This window comes from Plectrocnemia conspersa, unplaced genomic scaffold, assembly GCF_051122295.1.
Source record: "Plectrocnemia conspersa isolate PC_06_02 unplaced genomic scaffold, ASM5112229v1 ptg000009l, whole genome shotgun sequence".
In the NCBI taxonomy this organism is placed as follows: domain Eukaryota; kingdom Metazoa; phylum Arthropoda; class Insecta; order Trichoptera; family Polycentropodidae; genus Plectrocnemia; species Plectrocnemia conspersa.
In genome coordinates this window covers 4,983,272-5,008,638 of record NW_028277173.1, presented here as the reverse complement: position 1 = coordinate 5,008,638, position 25,367 = coordinate 4,983,272, and the positions used below count along the sequence as shown (strand labels likewise).

The 25,367-nt window shown below is 32.7% G+C and overlaps 1 protein-coding gene across 2 annotated transcripts; it reads left to right on the top strand.

The window, feature by feature from the left end:
• The first annotated feature begins 590 nt into the window (after positions 1-590).
• On the top strand, positions 591-24,971 carry par-6 (partitioning defective protein 6). 2 transcript variants are annotated; one of them, XM_088193472.1, is made up of 7 exons: positions 591-769; positions 1,848-2,067; positions 19,552-19,679; positions 19,753-19,850; positions 19,935-20,103; positions 20,184-20,368; positions 24,664-24,971. In XM_088193472.1, exons 1-7 carry the CDS (start codon positions 710-712, stop codon positions 24,812-24,814), a joined length of 1,011 nt encoding a protein of 336 aa, XP_088049598.1. In that variant the 5' UTR covers positions 591-709; the 3' UTR covers positions 24,815-24,971. The 2 variants fall into 2 exon arrangements, with proteins under 2 accessions (XP_088049598.1, XP_088049597.1); XM_088193471.1 differs by having other exon boundaries at positions 1,848-2,073.
• Positions 24,972-25,367: the final 396 nt, after the last annotated feature.

Below are 25,367 nucleotides of genomic sequence, written 5' to 3'. Positions count from 1 at the left end.
AATCAAAACGCTGTTCAGATTATTCCAGTTGCAATCTAGCACTGGATTTGATCGCTGGATTGGAATACAACTGGAATAGTGTGAGCCGGGCATTAGGTTCGGTGGTCACAAAGTTTGGACGAAATACACTGTTGGCAGCCACAACGGTTTTGGATATAAAGTATATTTTTGTGAACTGATACAAAGTTATTTTGTTATTGAATAACATGTTTATAATTGTATTATAGTTGTATTTAATTTACAATATTTGATTTTGAATTTTTATTTGTATTTATGTAATGGGATTTTGTATTGTATTATATACATAGATTTTGTATTGTATTATATTAAAATAAATGCTATTTTTTTATTATGTTTAAATACGTTGAATTTACTTTTCTGATCTTTGCTGAACTAAATGATTAACTATCTATAATATTGATTTAATATTTTTTAGCTACTTTATTATTTAAAAAACATATTTTTACCTATAAATTCTCAAAGTCTGATTTTTTCAAAGATCCGGTTTTTTTCTTTTGCTCCTCACTAGTTAAAATTGCGCAAAAGCATATGGCCGCGAACAGCGGCGTTAAGACCGCACTGTTCCTATTAAGAAGAAAGTTGCTCGAGCGATGGTCGACGTGCGTCGACGGCGGATAAGCGCTCTCTGATCGGCAGAGCGTGCGGACGTAGCTAGCGACCGCCGGGGGCGTAGGCGCGCATTGCCGTCATGTCCAAGAGCAAGATCGCCGCCAGGATCGACAGCCATTGCGTCGAGGTCAAGAGCAAGGTGCGTCTCTCTTCGCACGTCTCTAACCTACCGCACGTCCGCTTCCTCCTTCTCTTCCTACTCCTACTACTACTACTCTGCTCCCGTGCAAATTCCGGCGAAAGTAATAGACGGATTCCAACGTTCACTTCAGATAACAACTGTCAACGCAATTTCCCTTTTGATTGACACAAACTTAGTCAAAATCATACAATTTGTTGTAGTTCTTCGTCATATATGTACATCGGGCGAAAGTCGTTAACTTTGAGTCGCTAATTCAATTCTGAACACCTTCAATAACGTTGTGCAAAAATATCTAATCCAGCATTTCATTTATGAAGTATATTCAACAAAATGTGTAATTGTTTTTGTTTTGTTATTATTTAATGTATTTATTGTGTAATCAAGTAAACATACTAATAATCTTAGTTTGACTTTTTTATCACAATAAATTATTCGTAGATCCTATATTACTGTGTTAGATAATTATTTTGCTATGGTATTTTTTAAATATTAAACACAACCCTAAAAGTTAGTTTCCAGTTCAGAAAAGTGAATCACACACTTCCTAGAAAAATGGAGTAATTTGTGACGAGTTGTTTATTTGTCTGTTGTATGCAGTTATAAATTATGTGGTCAAATTTATTATCTTAAAAAAATATTATTTCATTTCTTTATACATTTTATTTATTTATATACAATTATAAATTACATTTTTTAAGTAGATTCGTTTGTAGAGAATTATTCATGGGGTCTTTACTAGCTGCTGCTTGTTAGTATCTAATTTGCTCAATTTATTTTTAAAATAAAACGTTTTGCTACATAAAGCGGCAGCGAGTGAACATTAGTGAGCACATGAACACCCCATGAATAACTCTGCAACGAATCTATTTAAAAAAATCTCATTTATAAATGTTGTGATGAACATGTGACTAAATATTTTTTATATATCAATAATAGGAAAGTACCAAAAAGTATTTTCAATTTTAAAACACTAAATTATAATCTATTAGCTAATAAGACAATTTTTCTAAATCGGTGTGTTTTTGCGATAATTCTCCTTTATTATGATTGTAATGACGATTTGATTTACTTTTAGTTTGACGCTGAGTTCCGACGCTTCTCCATCGCCAGATCGGAAGCGCTAAAATATGAAGAATTCAAAGCTCTCATCGAAAAACTGCACGGACTGGGCGGAATAGCCTTCTTGGTCTCGTACACGGATCCCAGGGATGGAGACCTCTTACCCATCAACAATGACGACAACCTCGGGAGGGCGCTGCACACGGCGCGTCCTCTGCTCCGCGTCATCATTCAGCGTAAGGGTGAGTTTTATTTATATACATATAATATATTCAAATAATTTTCTTCTCCACATCTATCACCAAAGAATGCCTAAAAATGAATAAACACAACAATCAATAAGAATTTGCATTTAAAAAATATAATTTACTATATTTTATCTCATTATTTAGTTTTACAGTATGACCACTCATTGTCTAGTGATTCTTATGCAAATCGAATCTTTCATAGTCAAGTTCATTGCAGTCACTAAGCCGTGTAATTAGATTCTTTTCAATATACTATTATAGTAATTCATCACGCCTATTTATAATCATATTTGCTCATTATTGTTCATTTAAATGTGTCATATATTATCAGTGTGGTAATTCTGTGTTTTTTTATTTATATTTTTTACGTAACTTGCAATAGATGTGTCCTAGATTGAATTGTCTTTTTCTCATATATTGAATATGAAATTCTCACATGAAAATGTTCTCATGACTGTCGTTTTTTAAGTGCGATTTGATAAAATGATTGCAATCATACAATATTTTATAAAAATAACTGGCGCCGCATGTTTCCGATTACTTCGCTTCAAAAGTTTAACTCACAATTACTCTTGTGTGTTCTGTAATTAAAATATGTAATAGTTTGTCCGCATAAAGCACATGCAAATAAATGTTCAACCTCGACTGCTGCTGTATAACTGTATCCATTGAAAATGTAATGCATATCTAATGTTCGTTCCGAATCAAGAAACAGTTTCAGAATCGATTGGTTACTCGGATTACTTGATTTGATTATACTTCTCATTTATCGGAACTTGAGACCTAAATAATTTACTCTTTTTGGAGCAGAAGTTTGACTAATAACCACTTTTTGAAGATTACTTTTTGTTACCTCAATCAAAAGAATCGTATTCACAAATATGTTCTGCTTAAAGTGCTTATTATTACATATATTTTATTTAATTCATCTTGAAATAAACCCTCTTTTAAGAAAATTTAAGATTAAGTTATAATTCTTTTGAATCAGAATACATCCTACTGATGCAGAAATTATGTTTTAATAATACTTGGTTTTTTATCTTATTTTATTTTTAAAAAAAAACTTTAAGCCAAAATAATTTGTTATTTTGGTGATTGATTTAAAACTATTTCTTTCACTAATTTTCTTAAAAGCATAGTTCTGAAATTATAACTTGTAATGTTTATTTCAAGTAGCTGTTTATTGATATTCAATCCCCATCTTTAAATGTAGCAACATTAACAATTACACAGTTAAAAATCATAAAATTAACAATTTAAATTTTTTTTCAAAATTTAATTTAATTTGTTCCACATTAGTTGTTCTAACCCGTCGATGACTGAAGTTTAAGATGCTAATACATTTTTTAATAAATATTTTTGAAATTAAATTCTAGATGTAAATTAATTACGTCAGTTAAATTTTATGCGATACACAGATTAAAAATCAAAACTTTCGACTATTTTTTTTAATATTCTTCCTTTTAATTCAAAAGTTATCAAATATTTATTTCTTTGTGTTGCATATTTTGCAGCAGGTAGTGAAAAAAAAGAAAACCTCTTTATATGTCCAAAGAACTGGAGTCATTTGAAAATTTAAGACTAAGTTGTGATCCTTGTTATACTTTATAATCAAAATACATCCTATTAGAGAAACAATTATATTAAAATTTCGGTACTAGTTGCTCGGCGCCATGCTCAAAAACCACCAGTTGTTTCTCCCCACTGCGTTTCCCATGCTGTACAAACCCAAACCTAACATAAACAAATTAAAAATTATACTGCTATTATATTTGCTTATGGTTAGGTTTGGGTTTGAACAGCAAATATACGTTTCGCAACTGTCAAATTTGAGCGTAGCACCGTGCTAACTAATAAGTACCAAAATTCCCATCTTTAGAATCACGTATTTGTACATTATTCCTTGATCTTTGACTGAAAATACTTAAAATTAGAGTGATCTTTGAGAATAATTTTGAACAGAAATAATTTTTTCAAATTACTTTTTTCCACTCCTTTTCTTATACCTATAGTTACGAATAGACAAAATACATCTCTAGTCGCTGTTAATTGGTATCTCACCTAAAAATGTATTATAGTTAGGCAATTTTATGTGTAACAGTAGCAATTACACATTAAAAAGAACTATAATTATGGATTACAAAGTGGTGATTTTCTACATGGATTAGAATGGAATTTTAGATGTATTTTTAAGATAATGTTTTAATCAGTATGCTGAAATTATATTAATAAAATAATATATCTCTCACAGCTCTATTGTATTGGTCGAAGATCATCCTTTAAATTTTATAGCTATTCCAAAAGTTGTGTGCAAATAATAGAAGCTCAGGCGGAAATATAAATATAGGTACTTGATAATTAACACGGCGCAATGCTCAAAAACCACCGTGCGTTTGCGCGCCTGAATGATGAATTTATTATATGGAATGCAAATGATTCACCACCGCGTTTTCCGAGCTGTTCAAACCCAAACCTGACTTATACAAATATTCGTTTAGGTTAGGTTTGGGTTTGAACAGCAAATTAATGTTTCGCAACTGTTCACACACACACACACCACGGCTTGAGTGTCACGGATAACGCAGTGGAGAGTAAATTGGTGGTTTTTGAGCGTTGCGCCGTGCTAATTGACAAGTACCTAAATAAATTTACATTCTCATTTACAGAATGTCTGGTGTCTGTTTTACATTAGATATTTTATATCTTCAACAATAGGAAAAATGATAAAGAAAACTGCATTAAAAAAAATCGATATGCTTTGGTAATTTATATTCCAAAATGCTTATAATGATAACGTAACATCAAAACGAATTTTTATTTCATTAAGTACATATTTTAAGAAATATCGATTCATTATTCTTCAAAAGCAAGGTTTTCTCTTTAGTGTTAGAACAAAAACATTTAGTGTTGCCATTCTTTAAGCAATGCTGGCGTTCGCTGTCGCTCGCACCAAATTTACACCCGCCAACGGCTTTTCACGCTAAGCGCTCAACGCACGCTCCCGCTATGTGCGCCGGCGCTACATTAATTTTATAGTATACACATGGAATTGAGATAATTTTACGCATTTTTCCATAGTTATTTTTGTTGCTATTTATTTATTATTATTTTATATTGCATGTATAGTAATTTATAGAAAAAAAGAGTAATTTTCAACGTAATATTGCTTTGATTTTGTTTGTATTAGTATGTTTTTATAATTTATTCCAACACTTTCTATTATTAAATTTCGTTAATTTATTTTACATATTTTTATATATATTTTTTTTATATCAATTCAGAGGCTCTCAATATTTTTTTATGAAATTAATATAAAATATTTTTTGTTATGTTTATTTATTTCGTACTCTTTAAATTTATTAGTATTATTTTCTATAAAAATCAAATTAAAAAAATATTATATAGATATGTTTTTTAATTATTACTTCTTCATTTATATATGTATAACTATTTTGGGTACCTCATAACAGTGAAAGATCGACCACCGTACATGTACGGCGATACCGCTCAAAGGTTCTGGACGCTTGAAACTGGTGAAAGTGCTCACGGCGGCGAACCCCCGAGCCAAAATATAATATTTATATAAAACCGTTTATCTCAGATTACTCTTTGCGCAGCATGCGATCCTAATACTATGATAGGCATCGTCGTTTTACGTACAATTACCAGTGAAGAAAACGAAATCATTACACAATTTAAAATGCATTTCTAGTATTTATTAGACCATGTGGGCTAGTAGTTGCTCTATGGCAATATAGACCTTAAAAAGCTATTGCTTCAAAGCTTACCATTTTATTTAAGAAAACGTTATGTTTCAATTACTCGCTCAGTGGATTTGATTAATAATTTATTTATTACTTTATTCTTAATAATTGCCAAAATCCATTGAATATAAAATGGCAATTATGTGGTGCCCCTATTTACAAAAAAAAACCTGTTATCTGCAAACAAAGTAATGACACATTTTTGGCACTCGACAGTAAAATGGTGCAAATTGTCGTATTTGCATAGCCTTATCGCGCGTATGCGTAACTCGTTAAACACTCAAATGTAATAGATCGCGGAATAAGCAATTATTCTATAAATACACGCGGAATACACCGCGTTACTATTATGCTTTGGTGCTATTATGTGTGTATTTATAGTACGCTTCGTGACTGTTTCGACCGGTCGACTTCGAAAGGGTAACGATAACATTCTTGCATGTCTATGGTTTCCTCGGATGTTACCTCCGTATGCAGTTTTCTAAATTTTCACGAGCTGGAGGTAGGAAATCGATTGCAAAAATTTAACTGTCGAGAGCCCATAAGTCACCCACCGGTCTTCTATTTCGGCGGTGTCGCCATTTGCGCCAACGCCGTTTATAAAGCCGTCGCGCTTGTGTTATAGTAGACTGGAATTTTATACGACAATAAAAATAAGAGGCTTCTTGTGTGTTGTAACAGTTCAAGTTGCTTGCGAGTCGTAAAACTGGCGAAAATATCGTTAGATGGGCTTTTTGCAAAGCATATATGTATTTTTTATTCAAAAGGAAGTATCTATAAATGCGCGCATTTGGCCAAATAAGGCAATAGTGCCACATATGTTACACTTTTGATTTTAATGTTATTGGCATGCGAGGAAATGAGAAAACCGTCGTATATTGGTGCTATTCGTTTTAATGCATTTAGAAGACACGAGATAATAAAATGAGCTGCATTAATTAACACATTTAGATCTAGTCGTATGAACTCTTACAGTTTTTTGATATATTAATTTTGTAATTTAATAAATGTAAATTAGCACTGAATTAGATCTTCCAAATCGCGTAAACATCGGAATTTCCTAACTGATTTATGACGACAAGTTATTTGACTTCGTTTTCCGCTTCAATTCATTTAAGATACGCAGTGATTCAACGATTCTAATATAACTTTCGGGTATTGAGGCAAAAGGGGTGTAACTTTGCAGCCAAAATATATGCCGGAAATGCTGGTAACAGTTTATTTTTATAGCATAAATTAATTAGCACCTATATATGGAAATGTATATGTCGCTATCAGATGGTGGAGTCTTTACTGGAGTGTCGAGTCGAATTATTGTCGGCTGCGTTGGACGATCCGTCTGCCACTACGCCTCCCTGTGATCAAGTGTCAATATATTTTATATTGCTGGTTCAAAACAGCTCTGCCGAATCGCAGATGGGGATGTTGGCGGGCCAATTGCATCGCTTCTTGGACACACCCACGAAATTTACGCTTTAAAAGTGAAACATCCCGATAGCTATATTCGACGATCACTTAACAATAATAGTATTTTGCGCGTGGTAGAACGCATTGTATATCGCGCATCCATTCCACACAAAAGGGTCATTTTTGCTATATTTATGGGTAATTAAGTGGATTGTTAGAGTGCTACATTGTTCAGCCCCGTGGTCTCTCTTCCATTTTTAGGCCTTACTTTCAAGACAAGATAGTATTTTGTTTGTTCGAAATGGACGTTAGAATGCCCTATAAATTAATTGTGCAAGTGGTTCAAACCCCCCACATAAGTAATTGATCGAAAGCAAGGTGGTTCAAAATGAAGTGAATCATGCAGGTAGTCGAACAGTTTTGAAATCGTGTATGATTTGTGCAATTGTATAGATGCGTGTGTTTATCGTCACGTAGTCTTCAAGTCGTCTCAGAAGATTGGGTTGAATTATTGGATTTCGTAGCTGGAGTTTCTCAGCCTTTTTTGTCAGTACTCGGCGTAGCTTCGCTCGATGCGAGTTCGGCTAAATTCGTGCGTCCCAAGTCGAAAACGAAGTACTAAGAATGTAAAGTTCTTACAAGTGAAAGTATTTGAAATATAATTCGATGTTAGGGTACCTGCTTCGCTCTTTCTTACTATCGTCCATTTGGCCAATGTGTTGCTTCGGGGTGGTAATAGACTGATATTAATTTGATAAATATATTATTGCGTTACGACTTTTATAAAAACAGCTAGAAATTTGGAATGGTCCTAATCCGCCTAAATTGACGATCGGCACGTGCGCTTCTATACTGACAAATGCCTGCAGCAACTAATTTTAATATGTTTTCAACGAGTAAATGCCACAGATTTAGTTTCATACTCGAGGGGTGATCCCGACAACTATTTTTTTTTAATATAAAATTAAATAACAATTTTTTAGTAGACTATAGTTTTATAAAAATGTACTTAGTTTTCATTGAAAAATTTTTCCATCGTCAAATTGCATATGTACCATATAACACAAAAGTTTTAGCTGGGAGGATTAATTTAACCCTTTGTTGCCGAGTCTGCTAAATATCGACGTGTTACAAAATAAAATAATATACGTTCGGTTAAAAAGTTGTGTACTCCTGAAGCATTAAATCTCTACAGCGTATTAAAAATAAATCGAATTCTTCCTTCAATGACGACATCCTGGTCGGCAATTCTCAACCAATTATCATAGACTATACATTTATTTTTATTTATTTAAATGAAATTACTACTATTGTGACCTCAATGCATCACAATGGTAAAAATATTAAAATTAAATGATCGAACTTGACCAGCTCCTTATAGCTGACATTAAATAGATCATGTGCAATACCAGCGTATTAAGGAGCCGGATGGAGACAGCCGTCGCATCTTCTTTTGACGCGATCGTGATTCTCGATGACGTTCCGGGACTTAAAACTGGAATTACTCGAGTATAGTTTGATTGTCGTCAACAACACCCTTCAGTAGTTTGAATTAATGTCCGCAATAGATCAAATGCATTTTAGCGATTTCAAACAGAATAAAACTAAATTGTAACTGCCGTATTTGTCCCAGGTTGGACCATTGAGGAACCAGAAGGGGTGTAATACTCTTGACTAGGGATTCCAATCCCGGGATCCGGGATCCCGGACGATTTTCAATACCCGATGAGTCCCGGGATTATAAAACATAATCCCGAATTTTTCGGATTGGTTGATTTATCAAGCACAATCGAATTATTATTGACAACATCGTTATATTTCGTGTACAAACTTGCGCGAGTTGCACGTGTCATCTGTGAATCTTTGAGGCTGTGAGTCTGAACGTGCTTTTTAGCAGCAGGCTGCTTAGGAACCAAAATCAGATCAAGGCTAAATGATAAAACACTTGATGCTTTGATGTTACTTCGTAAGTTTTATTCAAAATAATGTTTTCAATTAATTGTGTCTATGAATGTACATAGTATGTACATACATTGTCAAAAGTTCATTTTTTTCTTCTCAAATAAATATATAAGACCTTCCCTTTTTTATTTTTATTATATTATTTTCTATTTTAAGTCCAAGACTAAAATTATACGTACTGTATACATTGTACGTTATAAAAAACAGATGTAAAAATATATTGTATTATTCATTTTAAATTATTTTTATCGATAAAATAACATGAAAAATATCCCGGGACTGGTCCCGGGATCCCGGGATCGACTAATTGCAATACCGAAATCCCGGGATCAAAATTTTGGCCCGGGATTGGAATCCTACTCTTGACAATCGGTCGCCATATATTACAATTTGTCTACGATCTACCGAGTTAAATCATCCGAACAACCGAAGTTCGACAATTTTTTTTAACAATAACCCATAACAAACTTGTCGAAGGTCTACTCAAAATTCATATATATGTTGTCTAATTTAATTCTCGATCGAATTTCGACAACTAAATAGTTAAATTAGTGAAAAATGACATGTTCACTTAAAAAAAACTTTGCTCTTTCCTCTAATATAACCAGACCACAAAGCTTGAGTTCGCCTACTACTAAAATAAAAAAAGTGCTGCCGATTTTCATTGTTCTTTGCATTTATAATATTTTTTTAAACGTCGACAAAGATAAGAGGTTGTATATTAGTAGGGAGTCGTGGTTTGAAATGCATTATTTAATATATTGAGTATTATATTCTTAGAAAAGATTATATGTTTGATATATTACTTTCCTCAAATGCCTTCCATTTTCCTGCTGATAAATAGTTTCCAATACTAAAAATTAGTCTTGAATTTTTCAACCTCTTCAGTTTCAGTTGGATAAAACTTGTATGTACGATTGATAAATATATTAGCTGTTCCTAAAAGCAAGCAAATAAAAAAATGTTAATTATGTTTTTTAAGAAATGATGAATCATTACATACATTATTATTCCGCAATACCAGTTTTGATACAATGAAAATTAAAATATTGGCAGAAATACCAAGATACTGATATTGCAAGCTCTAAATGACTTTACTATATTAGTTTTATAATATGGCTTCGGCACTAGATATTTTTTAATAATAATTATAATTCGATATATATTTGCGTGGCAGCAAAAGGGTTAATATAATAGTATCGTGTAGCACAACAGTTGAGCGAGAACTCGATAGTCCTCGAGCGGTGTCACCGCAGGACTAGATAGGAATGCAAATTGTCTACTCTAGAGCTTCTCAAACTTCTTCCTCGCTCCATTGATGATTCATACTCGTGTCTCGTCTCTTTCTGAACACCTGACGATGTATATACTGATGCGAATTTGAATGACCCTCTCCACTACACACTTTAGTTTTACGTTTATTAACCTTGTTCGGCTATTTCAGCTTTAGCGCGTTCCTGAAATGGCAAAATGGCATTCTCAGGTGTTTGCCGCTCGTGTGTATGTGTGACTGTTGCCGTTGTTTGTCACGGTTAAATGGCATAATAGCGGTCGGCTTCGAAAGTTTGAGGCGCTATGGAAATTAAAGCGCGTCTCGAGGCGTGTTATGATTTTGAGATTTGTTACTTGTTAGACACGGTCTGTTGTTTTATTCGGCTGGTAAAAATCGACAGTTAAATTTGCATTTTTGAGATTGGGATAGCGGTGGCAAAATAATCGCCAGCGATTCGAAACAAGGTTAAATTAACTGTCAATGATTTGTGGTAAGAGTTAATTTTTAAAGTGATTTTGGCTTTTGAATAAATTGGGACAAAAATATTTTTTTAAATGAACTGTTGTATTTTTAGTTCAGCGTAAATTAGCTAGGCCTCGCAGTGAGAAAATAATTCGAAACTATTCTCATCTCATTCGATTCATGAAATAGTAATTTTGAAAAATGATGGTTTTTATTTAGTGTGTATTTTAACATATGTTTTCATTTTTTTTTTTGTAGATTTTATGTTCATTGTAAATTGTATGATTATTATTAGTGATTAAGGACTATTATAAATTCTTTGGCTTTTGATTTTATTGTTAATTGAGTTTAATTTAAATGGTCAATTTTTTTATATAGGATCTGTTTTTAATATTAAATGGTTAATTATATTTTGATCGAATTTTTATATTTAAACAGAGAACGATAATATGATTGCTAGATATGAAATAAAACTGTTTATAGTCTATACATATATTCGTATCATTTAATTTTAATATTTTATGTTTGCTTCTTTCTATGTATTATTTTAATTATATATTTTTGTGTATTGAAATAATACAGTGTATTGTTTTCGATCATCGTGACGCATTGGGGTAATCTGCTAGGTCACGATGCTCATAATTTAATTTAAATAAATAAAAAAAAATATTTTACAAAAATCATGTGTATACTATGAAGAAAACGTAGTTTATATGTTCCTAGTTGCTTTGACGTGGTAATGGTTAAAATCATGACATTAAAATCAACATTAATTTTTTAACCGTTTTTCAAAAAGTTTCCGTCTGTTTATGACAAAGTTAGCAATCCTTTATAATTATTAACTTACCACATATTAAACCAATAACGAAAAAAGTCGGAATAGCGTAGTCCAAAAGGTCTAGACTCGTAACCCGGAGACCGCGGGCTCGAGACACGGCAGCGGACTCGAATATTTATTCATTAAAATGCGTTATTATTTAAAAAAATTTGGCCCAGCTACAAAGATATCAAATGGTTAAAAATTTAATTCACATAATAGTTGATAATTAATCATGTATATGTCACCGACTTCCAAACTAAAAAGTCTGATGGTTAACCCTTTGCCCGCGGATGACACATATACAAGAAAATCGCCAGTTGAACACCTAAAGGTGTAATTAACCTTTTAGCCTTGTATGTTTTTTGTTTGTTTTAATTTACGGTTGAAAAACACTTTAATTTATTAAAATAATATTTATATAACTTTTGGCATAAATAAGTGCTCCCCCCACATATTAGCAAATTTCGAAACGATTGAATTTACCCAGTTGTAACGTATTCGGCTTACGCATGTAAAGTTGCAACGGAAAATTAAAAAATATATTATTGCTCCTTGTATTTTAAAGATACTGACCATTTTGTTGACCGAATATTGACCTGTATTCATTTGTGTCAGTATTTTAAAATAAATATTATATTCAGCGTTTAGTACTTTTAATAACTGGTGTGTAAGTACTACTAAAATAATGAGTTTTTGACATAAACCAAAACCCTAGACTTTTTATTGTTTTTTGTTCAGAATGATAATACATAATGTTTCTTCTCTTTTATTATATAAAATTAAATTTGTACGAATACTTTAAAAAGTTTATAACCACTGCCCTTTTTATAACGCTGCGTGAGTAAAGGCTGGTTTATGCCTAATATGCATACTTCTTGGAAGGTTTTAATAGGGGTTTGGGAATGACAAAAATTTGTTTTTAAATTTTCAACACTCAAACTCGCCGTGTTTTTGCCGTAATAAAATAAGATATTCGGATAAGAAACCTTACAAAAGGTGTTCCTGCCAGATGTTTGAAAATCGAAAGTATTTGAATGACCTAACAGTTTTTTGCGATTTTCTATTATTCTAACCGGCCGGCGGATTTATCTTTACTTTGGTGATCTAAAAACCCGCTCGGATAAGAAGAAATTACACAGAATGCAAAACGATTTAGGGCTATTTTTTTCGATAATCCAAAAAAGTTTTTTTTATATTATTTTGGAAAGTAACAACAGTTGTTATTGACAACTGTCTCACCTTATTATTGGCAGCTGAGGGGGCCTTAAAATTATTGTTAAAACAATTGAAAAATATCAATTCTGAGCTAAGATCGAAATTTCAACGGGCAATTATATAATCGATGAAACCAGCATTGTTGTCGTTAATTAAACATTTGGAAAATCTAGAATCTTTTACCAGTCAAAAACGAATGAGTTTTAGTTATTCTTCAAAAGCAGAAATATGTAAAATGGGGAAAGAAATTATTCACAGGTTATTTAATAGCTTGCGACTCCATTGAATCATTAGAACCAATTGAAGAAATAAAAAATTTATCATTGGCGCCAGTGGCGTAGCTATGGTGGGGCGGGCCGCCCCGTGCGGCACTTGCTTGGGGGCGGCATATTCGCGATGGGATCGTCTAGTGTGGTTCTTAACCATGAATTCTCTAAAACATATATAAATCCACGAATAACAAGATCTTAATAATAACCAATTTATTATTTTAAGAAATGCTGATTTTATGATCCTGCAAAAAATGTATGAGGGGGGGGGCACATACCATAGCTACGCCACTGATTGGCGCAATAATTAAAGAAAGAATCGCTCTCAATTCCTAAACATTTTCTACATACCCCCCTCACTGGCTTGAATTAATTAAATATTTTACTTGTCATATAAATAAGTAGAATCAATGAAAAATTTTCATGTGCCATTAAAATAAAACAATTGAGAAGCGCTGATGGAACGGAATTCGTTGTAAACCATAATCACTTCCTTTTCGCGGCCTTCACTAGCCACCGCGGAAACCAGCGTCGGCCAACCTTTGCGTGCGCGATGTATGCATCTGCAACGTATCCCAGTGGTAATCGGCTCGGCCAGCGTTTTCCAAAAGCCAGCGGAAAAAAATGCGCTATATCCGATTATGGAAACTGCTTCCGTGTTGCAGCATTGTGTCAGAAGTTCCATTGTTGGAACTCCAATCTGGTTTTAGCGTCGCGACAATGAATCACACCTCATTGTGTGTAGTAGTGGCTTTCTCACGCTCGCTATCAAACTACTGAATCCCAGATTGTTTCCTTCGAAAGAGTAGGAGGTGTGTATTAAAGTGCTCTCTGGATTTATGCACAATTCGTTTGCGAAAAACTGTTTTATGACAATTTTAACCCTTTAGTTACCGAAATTCGATATATCGGGTTTTGATACTTTGCCGGATCGAAATATTTTTTTTTACGAGTATATATATGAATATAATATATCAATATCAGGGGCGTATATTCAGGGTGTGCTAGGTGTGCGGCGCACACCCGCAAAACCATCTAAAATATAAATTTAGAAATTTAGAAAATTTAGGGCGTAAAGCGACATCATTTTGCATACAGTAGTATGCAAAATTATAAAATTTTAATATGCAGTGTATAGTATGCATTGGTATTTGTCATTCGCTCTGAACGTTTTCGCGCGAGCGATCGTTTTGGAACAACACATATAACGCGCCGACCTTGCGCGCGGCCGCCGACTAAAGTAAATTGTTCCGAGATTTAACGGCTGAAGTCGATCTGTCGGCTGGCAGCGCTCAGTAGTAAAATTGGTCTCGAATTTGGTGCGCGTACTTCAAAAACTCTTGCGTCCGTCGCTGCTTTTTTATTACATTATACCACAATAACAGGTCACTCATTTTTTATATTTTGGCGTAAAATAGTTTATTATCTTATTTACATATGAACAATATTTAATTTTCTATTTAGATTATATTTTTTTATTTACCCCAATAATGATGAATAATACTGTTGAAGATATTTTGAATAATCCATTTTCAAAAAGAAGTTATGAAATTAAATTGAAGATAATATTAAGGAAGAAGTAAATTCAACAAATTTTGTCGCTATTATTCTTGACGAAACTTCAGATATAATGACGAACTCACAGCTCTCAACAGTTTTGCGTTTTGTTTATGAAGGTAAAGTTTATGAGCGGTTTATTGGCTTTACAGACGTTAGCTCTGATAAAACAGCCGATGGCTTATTTTGCCACGTTGTAAATATAATTGAAGAATTTCAAATTCAAGAAAAATTAGTTGGACAGACTTATGATGGGGCGAGTGTAATGAGTGGGCATATTAATGGTTTGCAAGCCAAAGTACTCGAAGTTTATCCACTGGCCATTTTTACACACTGCTATGCTCATATGTTGAATTTAACATTACAACAAGGTCTTTCCAATATAAAAGTGTGCAAATCATTCTTTCAAACTTTAAATGGATTGTCTGCATTATTTTCGAAATCTTCCAAACGAATAAATGCTTTACAAGAGTTCGTAGCTAGAAGACTTCCTTCTGTTACACCTACAAGATGGAATTATACATCACGGTTAAGTAACACAGTGCAAAAATACAGAAATGAATTTACGGACTTTTTTCGAGACGTCGTGAGAAATTGTGAACTATGGGACCCCGACACTGTAATAAAAGCACGAGGTTTTCTTAGCTTTTTGGAAGATTTTGAAACAAGAAAACTTCTCCACATATTTTCAAACCTTTTTGGAAAAACTGATGTGTTATACAACATTTTACAATCTAAATCTTTTGACATATTATATTGCTGTAAGAAAGTTACTGAAATTTTGCAACAACTCAGACATGAACAGGAAAATAATTATGAAACATTATGGGATTCTTATGTAACGGAAGAAAATTATCCAAGACTGAGTAATGATTTGCTTGTTGAAGAAAAGCACGCGTTTAGCCAACTATTTAATACAATAGTTGATAATATATGTAAGCAAATTGAAAACCGTTTTTCTTCAATGTCCATATTGGAATATTTTCACCTTCTGGAGAAAGAAAAATATGAGCAATATAAAGAAAAATTTCCAAATGAATTACTTACCAAACTGCAACAATTCTATGGAGCATTATTTGATTATATAAGTTTAAAAAATGAGCTTGCTGTTCTTTATCATTTACCTAAATTTGCAGAGAAATCTGTTCATGAGCTTGTACAATTTATGAACACAAATAATCTTGAGTCAGGTTTTCAGGAAATAGATAAATTAGGCAAACTAATATTAACTCTTCCAAGCAGTACTGCTTCAGCAGAACGTTCATTTTCTGCTCTGAAACGAATTAATAATTGTTATCGAAGTACCCAAGGCCAAGAGAGGCTATGTGGCCTTAGCTTGATTTCAATAGAAAAAGGGATCCTTATGGATATTAAAAAGAAGAGCACTTTTTATGACAGCGTGATAGAAAAATTTATGATTAAAGAAAGAAGATTAGATTTTATATATAAATAATTATAAGTTTATGTTTATTGGAAATTTGATATTTTTATATAATAATATTTTAGATTAGGTTTGATGTTTATTTATTTATTTATATATGGGAAAAAGCTGTAAGGCAGTTTAGGCATGTCAAAACCTCGGCTAATAAAAATGAAAAAATGTACGTTTTTTTTTTATTTTTTATAGCACACCCAATATTAACACCCACCGTACGCCACTGATCAATATTTAAATAGTCAAAAGGCTCGGCTACTACAGGGTTAAATCGCTAACGAATTTAAATTTTAAAATTTTCCGTTACGTTACCAAATAATCCTCGACTTTTTTTATGTGAAATAGCAATTTTGTTCTAGAAAATATAATTTTTCGCTATGCTGTCAGATGAATTTTAATGGTTTTTTAAATCATATTTCATATCACGAAAAATAATAATTATTAAAAAACAATTTTAGACGATGAAATATAAATATTAATAGTTTTTCTTATATTTTATGTGTAAACGTTAATTACCAGATCCTGTCATAAAATAATCATTACTTATGTAACAAATAATCTCTGTCCATATTTTACGTCAAACTTATTGGAATGTTATCAGTTTTTCTTTTTGGGAGTGACACAATCAGCAATTGCCGAAAGAAAGTGTATCTAGGGCTACAAAGCGGTTTTTTTTTGTGTCTTAAATTTTTAAACATTCTCTTCAAAAGTTCTGGGCCTCAACTTTTTAAATAATTTCTTTAAAAGTTTTCAAATTGAACATCGGTTCGGACCTCCTTTATTATATATGTCTGGTTTTCTGAAGGTCTTATAAACCTATTCTCAAATTACTTGACCAATAGATATCAGTTTGTAAAGTAAGACCCTTACTGAAGTACCTCAAGGATCTAACTTGTGTCCGTTGCTGTTTCTATTGTTCTTTAATGACATAGAAACAGCAATGCATCATTCAAAATATGTATTATATGCAGATGACTTGAAAATTTTCAAGAAAGTGCAGTCGATTTCGGATTCCCTTGACCTGCAGGAGGATCTCAATTCTTTATGGAAGTGGGCTTGCTATAACCGATTGCCTTTTAGTGTAAAGAAGTATCGCACAATTTCATTTTCAAGGTCGTTGATGCCGGCGAAATATTCCTACCATTTCGGCCGATATATTCTAGACAAGGATTTAGGTGTGACTTTCGAAGAACGTTGGAAATTTAGCCAGCACATTGTGGAGACTCACAGCAGATCATTAAAAATGCTTAGTTTTATCTTAAGAAATGCGCGCTACTTCAGTAATACTTTAGTATTGCGCACACTTTATGATGTTCTAGTCTGAAGCATATTTGAAACTCTAGCTATATTATTTAAATTCCAGGCGTAATGAGTCAATGTAATGAATTGAAGCTGGAAAAAGTATAACGTAAATTCCTTCGATATTTACAATTGAAGGAATACGGGTATTATCCGTTCTTGTTTCCCAGTGCATTTATTCTGGGAGTGCTGAGATACATTTCTTTGTCAACTCGCAAAAGTAGACAACCCTTCGGTGCTCGAGCAGCTCCAACCAAATGCGGGATCCGGAAGGTGGTTATAATTATCTGTTGCGTCCACTGTTCTTGCCTTAAAGTCTAGAACTGAAGCACTTGCCAACTCTTCTTCAACTTCATAGAGATTTTGACATTTTCTTTTATCTTGTTTTAGTGTTTTTACTTATGTGTGTATGTGTGTGTGTGTGCGTATATGAATTTGTATGTATGCATATGTATATATGTATAGTCCATTCAAGATGTTAACGCTCATCATAGTTGTGTTGGAAATAAGGGTGCGTGTACACATGCATGCATACATATACAGTTTTCCGCGAATTTGTTTACACCAATAGGAGAACGCTACCAATATTAATTCAGGGCTGTCTTAAGAGTAGGGAGACCATACGTTGGAAATTGAATTAAAATTTATGATGTGTTATATTTTTATTATAAATTATTGTCATGTTGTGGTATTTTGTAATCAATAAAACAATTCCTGTAATATTCTATTGGTATTTTTTTAAATACTATATTAAACAGATATTCAACCTGGAAATTGATTTCAAAACTGCTATTATATTTTTGAGTTAAATATGTATATAAATAAACAAAATAACCAAGAAAGTGATATTTTACATTTTCCTCAACAAATTAAATTAAAAAAGGAAAAATTAATTCAACGTGTAATTTCACATTGTCACCCTAAAATATATCTCACCAATACTATATCGATGAGCGTTCACATCTTGGACGGACTGTATATATTTGTATGGATTTTAAAATTGTAATATTTTATACTTTGGCAATCGTGATGCATTAGGTTAATCTGTCAGGTCACGATGGTCATAATTTTAATAAAAAAATAACTGATATGCTTTATAGGGATTTGCTATTACTAGCCACTTGTCAAAACATTTCTGAAGGGCGTTGAGTTCTTTTGAATTGTGAGTACTGTTCGATAAAGAATTTTGTAGGAGCACAGTGTCGTCTGCGAATAAGGCAGTTTTGTTTGGAAAGTAAATCGCTGGTAATTATAGTAAATAAAAGAGGCCCAAGGACTGCTCCTTGGGGTACGCCTGCAAGAATATGTATAGGTCTAGATAAATGCTTTTCTAATTTAATACAGAATGTTCTACCTATTATCGAGAAACGATTGTATAATTTTGATTAGTTCCAGTAGAAATTTAAATTTAATTAGTTTAAATAATATCCTACCATGCTAAACTATATCAAACGCTATAAGAAATACTCCTATTGTCATTTTATTATCAAAGCTTATTTGTATGTCTTGCATAGCTGAATGCGAATTTTACATAAAATTATTATTTGTCTAATAGAGGCGGTTAAATTCTGTGTTTATCATATTATTAAAAAAATTGCTGGCAACTGATAGAAGGAATTTAAATGTTTTATTATACGTAAGGAATCATTTCCTGGCGCTTTACGTTTGGAAAGTATCGAAGAACGTTTTTACGGAGTTTCTTTTAACGTGTATTTGTGTTAGATTAGGATATCTTAGATAAGACATATTGCTCAATATGATATTTTGCAAAAAAAATCAGTCAATTTTAGTGCCAACAGATCAAAAATATTATGAATTTCACAATGTATTACTAAAAATTGTTAAGGATTCCATGTAACCATTAAAATGTTTATAATAGTACCGGGGAATATTGGGATTACTCGGTACAAGGCGAAACGTGGTTGTGGTAGATTAGGAAAATATATTTGTCAGTTGTTCAGGAATGATATTGTTTTACGAAATCTACATGTTTCACTGTTAACTTTCAGGTGACAGTCTGGAAGAACTCAACGGATATGGGACCATGCGACCTAGGAATATAATATCATCAATACTCGGTGGCACGCCCGGAAAAATTAAATCGCTAGCAATATCCAATCCGCACGACTTTCGACAGGTAAGATAATAAAGCGGTCAAAACATATATTTGAATTTTGCTATCCTAAGATCATCTATATTATTCATTTCAGGTATCAGCAATTATAGACGTAGATATTGTACCAGAAACCTGCAGAAGAGTAAGGTTGCTCAAACACGGATCAGACAAACCTTTAGGTTTTTATATTAGGTGTGTATTACGTGTATAAACATGGGTTAGCGAATGAAAAATAACTATTTTATTGCTGGTTTTAAACTTATTTTTCAATTTTAGGGATGGAACGAGTGTTCGAGTAACCGCTAACGGAGTAGAGAGGCAGGCTGGAGTTTTTGTTTCACGACTAGTGCCTGGCGGTCTCGCTGAAGGAACAGGGTTATTAGCCGTCGGCGACGAAGTTCTCGAAGTCAACGGCATAGAAGTCGCTGGAAAAACTTTAGATCAGGTTTGTTTGTTTTTTATTTGTTATTAAGACCGTGGTGACTAATATAAAGTAAGGATTTATGCATCATTATTTTTTTGTAGGTGACTGATATGATGGTTGCGAATAGTTCTAATTTAATAATTACCGTAAAACCGGCGAATCAACGTGCGGCGTTGAGCAGCGTCTCCACGCTGGGTCCAGTGCCTGCGCCGCGAAGAGCTTCCATGTCCAGCGCCGGTCACTCTCACCATTCGCATCCAAGCAGCGCCGAAGATCCAGACGATAGGTAAATATTAGTTTCACGCTTTTGGTAATTGATATCAAAATGTTTTTTTGCTGGTATGTTTAATATGGTGGTTTAAATTCGATACATCGGCTTTTGTTACTCTGGCAAGAATGACGTCATTATTGAATAAAGAGTGATACATTCTTAAGTCTCTTACCAAAACAGACGAAATCTTTAATGCAGAAATATAAATAGATACAGGCGGCCCTCGACTTTCGCACATAATTGGTTCCTGAAAATGTGTGCGAATGTTGAATGTACGAAAGTAGAGGGAAGTTAAAAAAAAATTGAAATTTTGTGTATTTTATAATATTTATTTATCAAGTAAATATATAATGTTTAAGAGGCGTTTAAGTGGGGTTTGCGGGTGTTTCCTTTATAAAGTTATCAAGAGTTAACTGTTTTCCACTATTCTTTTTCTTTTCTTCATATAGTATTTTATAACATGCTATGTCTTTATTGATCGCCCCACGCACTTGAGATATGCGTTCTCCATTGGAATCACAATCTTCCATAATATTTAAAAATTTGTCAAGGTGCGTGAAGGCTTCATTCATATTTTTCATTGTTAAAGAGTTTTCCAAAATAAACCTGTCTCATCTACATTAAATATTTGGCTAGAGGAATATTCTCCATCTTCAATAATTTTGGATAATTAGGAAATAAATTCTTTTGCAGCATCTTTATCCGCATCAGTCGATTCTCCAGTAAATTTAATATTATGAAAAGAATACCTCATTTTAAAATTGTAAAACCAACCGTTACTTGCTTGAAAAACCGTGATAAAATCTTTTTTTTTAATCTATCCTTCCAATCTTGGTGCAAACTAAGAGCTTTTGCTTGAATAATTGAAATACTCAGAGGGACATCTTTTTGATGTTGGTCAGAACGTCTAATAATTTCCATCTTTGTCTCGAATCGTATGAAGTTTATGAGTCCTTGATTTCTTTTTGTTCGTATCAACACTGAAGTTTTTCCGTTTCTCACTCATGTTTATAATTTTTTTTTTTTTTTTACATTTTAAAAATGTTTTTTTTTTTAAATGTGCGAAAGTCGAACGTTAGAAAGTTGAGGGCCGCCTGTATTGTATATACTGATTTTGAAAAAGCCTTTGACAAAGTTTGCTATGGGTTATTATTAATAAAAAATGTCAGACTTTAGCTGCTCAGTAAATTTAACTCGATTATTCCTGAGTTATTTGAACGATCGTAAACAATTTGTAATCTATAGTGGCCGATTGTTGAAAAATATTTCACTTCTTTGAGAGCTCCTTAAGGGTTCAACATCGGCCCTCTTCTCTTCTCATTATTTATTAATACCATAAATAAGGCAATTATAATATCCAGTTTTTTTTTGTGTGCCGATGATTTAAAATTGAGATGCGTTCAATCTCTTGCGGATTCTGTCTAAAAAAAACTTCCTTTGGATCCCTTTTAAGAACAAGTGTAGGTTCTTTCTCTATGTAAACGACATCTGCAAATTTTTTTCCATGGTTCTCGCTTTTGCTATGAGGAACGCGTTTCACTTTGACGATAAGTCAATTTATTGTTTTCAATGACACTATTTCGCAGTATTCTTGAATTGTGATTTATAATTTAAACTCCCACGAGTAACCAAATTCAACCATTAATCAAAAGCGATCTTGAGGTATTGGTTATTATCCGTTCTTGTTTACTAGCTAAGCATTCTCGATGATTTTCATTTCTTGAGAAATGAGAATTCTCGAAAAATTTTGCTGAATGAAAATATGCATATAATTCAGTAAAATATTGCATATATATTATTACATGTTATTCTTAATATAACCCCCTAAAAACGTAGAATCAAATATCCTCATTCTTTTTTTGTGTAAAAAAATTTCGCACATAAAAAAATACCTCTTGTTTTGTGTTCATATTAGTTGAATCGACAACGAGGCTGCAGATAGGCACTGTAAATTATTTGCTCTCTTGCCCAACGATTCAAATATTTTTAATTCTTGCTCCATTAATCCGTAAGATGTTGGTTTTCTTACACTACTCTCTACAGAGAGTAGTGTAAGAATTCTTTCTCTAATTGTTGCGCCATTGATAAATTTTCAATTTCTTCAATGGAGTCGAGACACTAAATAATCTGCGAATGATTTTTTTCTACCATTTTACATATTTCTGCTTTTGAAGAATAACTAAAGAAGTCACAATTTTTTGAATGGTGAAATATTCTGGATTTTGCAAATATTTAATTAATGACACCAATGTCTGGTTTCTTCGAATATATAATTTCTCTTTAATTGCCCGTTGAAATTTTGAGCTTAGCTCAGAATTGATATTTTCCAATTGTTTTAACAGAAAACTTTAGGCCCCTTCGGCTGTCAATAATGGTCGTGAGACAGTTGTCAATAACAGCTGTAGCTACTTTACAAAATCTATATAAAAAAAATTTTGGATTATTGAAAAAGAAAAAGAGTCCTAAATCGTTTTGCATTCTGCCAATTTCCATGGGTAATTTCTTCTAATCGGAGCGGGTTCTTATATCACCGAAGGAATGATAAAGCCACTGGCCAGTTAGAGTAATAGAAAATCGCTAAAAATTGTTGGGTCATTCAAATACTTCTGTAAGGTTTCTTATCTGAGTGTCTCCTTTTATTACTTACGCAAAAATAAGGCGAGTTTGAGTGTTAAAAATTTGTAAACAATTTTTTGTCATTCCCAGACTCCTATTAAAACCTTTCAAGAAGTATGCATATTAGACATGAACCTGCCTTTACTTATGCAGCATTATAAAAAGGGCAATAGGTTCTCAATTATTAGTAGTTTATTCGAATATTGAATAACAAATAGTAGGTGTATTCGAATAGTAATTTTTTCTCGGTCAATTAGTGCAATAAACAAGTATTTGCCTGTAAAATAATATTTAATTAAAAAATAACTATTATAATTAATCATTAATTACTTTCATAGTCATTATAAAATAGGCATAAAAAATGCTGTGCAAATTACTGATCAGTGAGGATGTCAAAAGAAAAATGCCTTATTTATTATTACATACTTTTTGATCAGGAACGTTACTGGAATTAAGATCAGCTGCGATTTAATTAATTCAGTAAAATTGATGGAACATTTTAAATTCATAATTTTATGGAAATTATTGTATATACAATAACTAATAATGTTTGAAACGAATTTGATACACATAACTGTGATCGAATTATTTAACTGATAGAAATAAAATCTTTGTGTCTTGAAACAACTTCCCTAACTTCCCTAAAAATTGCGACGCATACCTGTTTTTGAGATAAGCGTTAAACAATAATAAAGGGTGGGCCTTTCTAATATTTTGTTTTTTTCAACGAACAAATTCTGCAAATTTCAGTCATAGTAGACACCGCCGATCAACATTTTATTTATAAATATTTTTCGAAGGCGTAAAAGCATTTTTTTGTTGAGATGAAGCGTCATATTGTCTCGCATTTTGAAACAAAATAAAGGCGCATAAAGGACCATGGATTTTAGAGTGGCTCCAGTCACTAAGGTATATTGAACGAAAAAGCGTATTGCTCAAGTATTCAAGTTTTTCAAATTTCCTTCGAGATAGTATAAACGATAGTGAAACTCTAATCCCAGTCCTTTATTTTAGGAGTGCTAAGATATAAATCGCTGAGTTCTCACATAAACTTGTATATCACTAATCATTTCTTCTTACTACTGAAGAGTGCTATTCGCAATCCAACTATGAGATTCACGATGCCCATTATAGTGTCCGTTATGAATTATTTTTATATTATCTTGACGCATTGGGGTAACCTTACAAGTTTCGAATTTAAATAAATATATTAATTATAGATCGCTTATTAGAATTTCTCTAAAGGTTAAAAATGGACTGGATCTAATAACATATCCAGCATATTATGTTATGAAAGTTCAAATACGAGGGAAAACTATTTCAATTGTACGTCAGTGCAATGGTTGAATCGGTTGAATGAATCTCGTTCTTAAAGAGCTATTAATGTGGATTGAGCATAAAATTTAAACTTAAATCATGTATTCATTCCACCTTTCATTGATATTGTATGAATTAAGCGAAAAAATCTAGCAAAATACATGGTAACATAAGACATAACTTCTTGAAACTAATTTTATTATTAACATCTTCAATTACTTCACAACTATTTATAAAAAAAGTTGATTAAAATTAAATAAAATTTGACGTAAAGACGAAATATCATTTGTGTTAGTCCAACTAAAGCTAATTATTTGGCTTCCAGTGTGTTAATTTTAATGGTCATTCAATTAATTGTTTTTTGTTATAAAATTTAGGTTCGATCAAGACGAAATTGTGGATCTCACCGGTGTCACCCTCGAGGATTCGGGCGGCGCCGATCTCGGCAGCGAAACATCTATGTATCACTCCTCGCGACGCAGCCTCCACTCGGCGACGGACGACGGCGGTCAAGTGTTGCACCTCTAGCCAGTTTCGTGTTATTTTTATTGATAAGAGAAGATAAAAAATGGCATACTTAATTAGCTAATTATTTATGATGCGATGATGGTAAATGACGAAATTTGTATTTTCAACTGTGATTACGAAAAATGCTGCCAACTTTGATATATAATGTTGTTACGAAGAAGATGAAAAATGGTTATATACATAATTTTGAAAGATTTAAAACGTTTATACTATATGTACGTGTGTAAATGGTAACGTATTCTGGCGTTCGCTCGCCAGATTATTTTTTATCAATAATTTAAGCACAATTGTCGTCATACGCGTATGTGACTGATGATGCGGATCTGTTCGACTGAGAGATGTGATTTAGCGTGAGGTTTTAAGAGTATTAACTAAGTTTGTTGATTCGGATGCGATTCGCGCTCTTGGATTCGGACCGTCGTTGTTGAGTAGTTCATAATGAGAGTATAAAAAAAAACAATAATTATTTGTATCGCTCCGCTTTCAAGACACGTGTGTGGATGGTGGTCACATTTAAATGTTGAAGACGACGATGTTGATATACATATTATAT

What these genes read in the sequence shown, in the direction of transcription:
- par-6 (XM_088193471.1), top strand. Translation starts at nt 710, where the DNA reads ATGTCCAAGAGCAAGATCGCCGCCAGGATCGACAGCCATTGCGTCGAG. An exon ending in CGTCATCATTCAGCGTAAGG is followed by an intron (nt 2,074 to 19,551) that starts GTGAGTTTTATT and finishes GTTAACTTTCAG; the next exon opens with GTGACAGTCTGGAAGAACTC. An exon ending in ATCCGCACGACTTTCGACAG is followed by an intron (nt 19,680 to 19,752) that starts GTAAGATAATAA and finishes TATTCATTTCAG; the next exon opens with GTATCAGCAATTATAGACGT.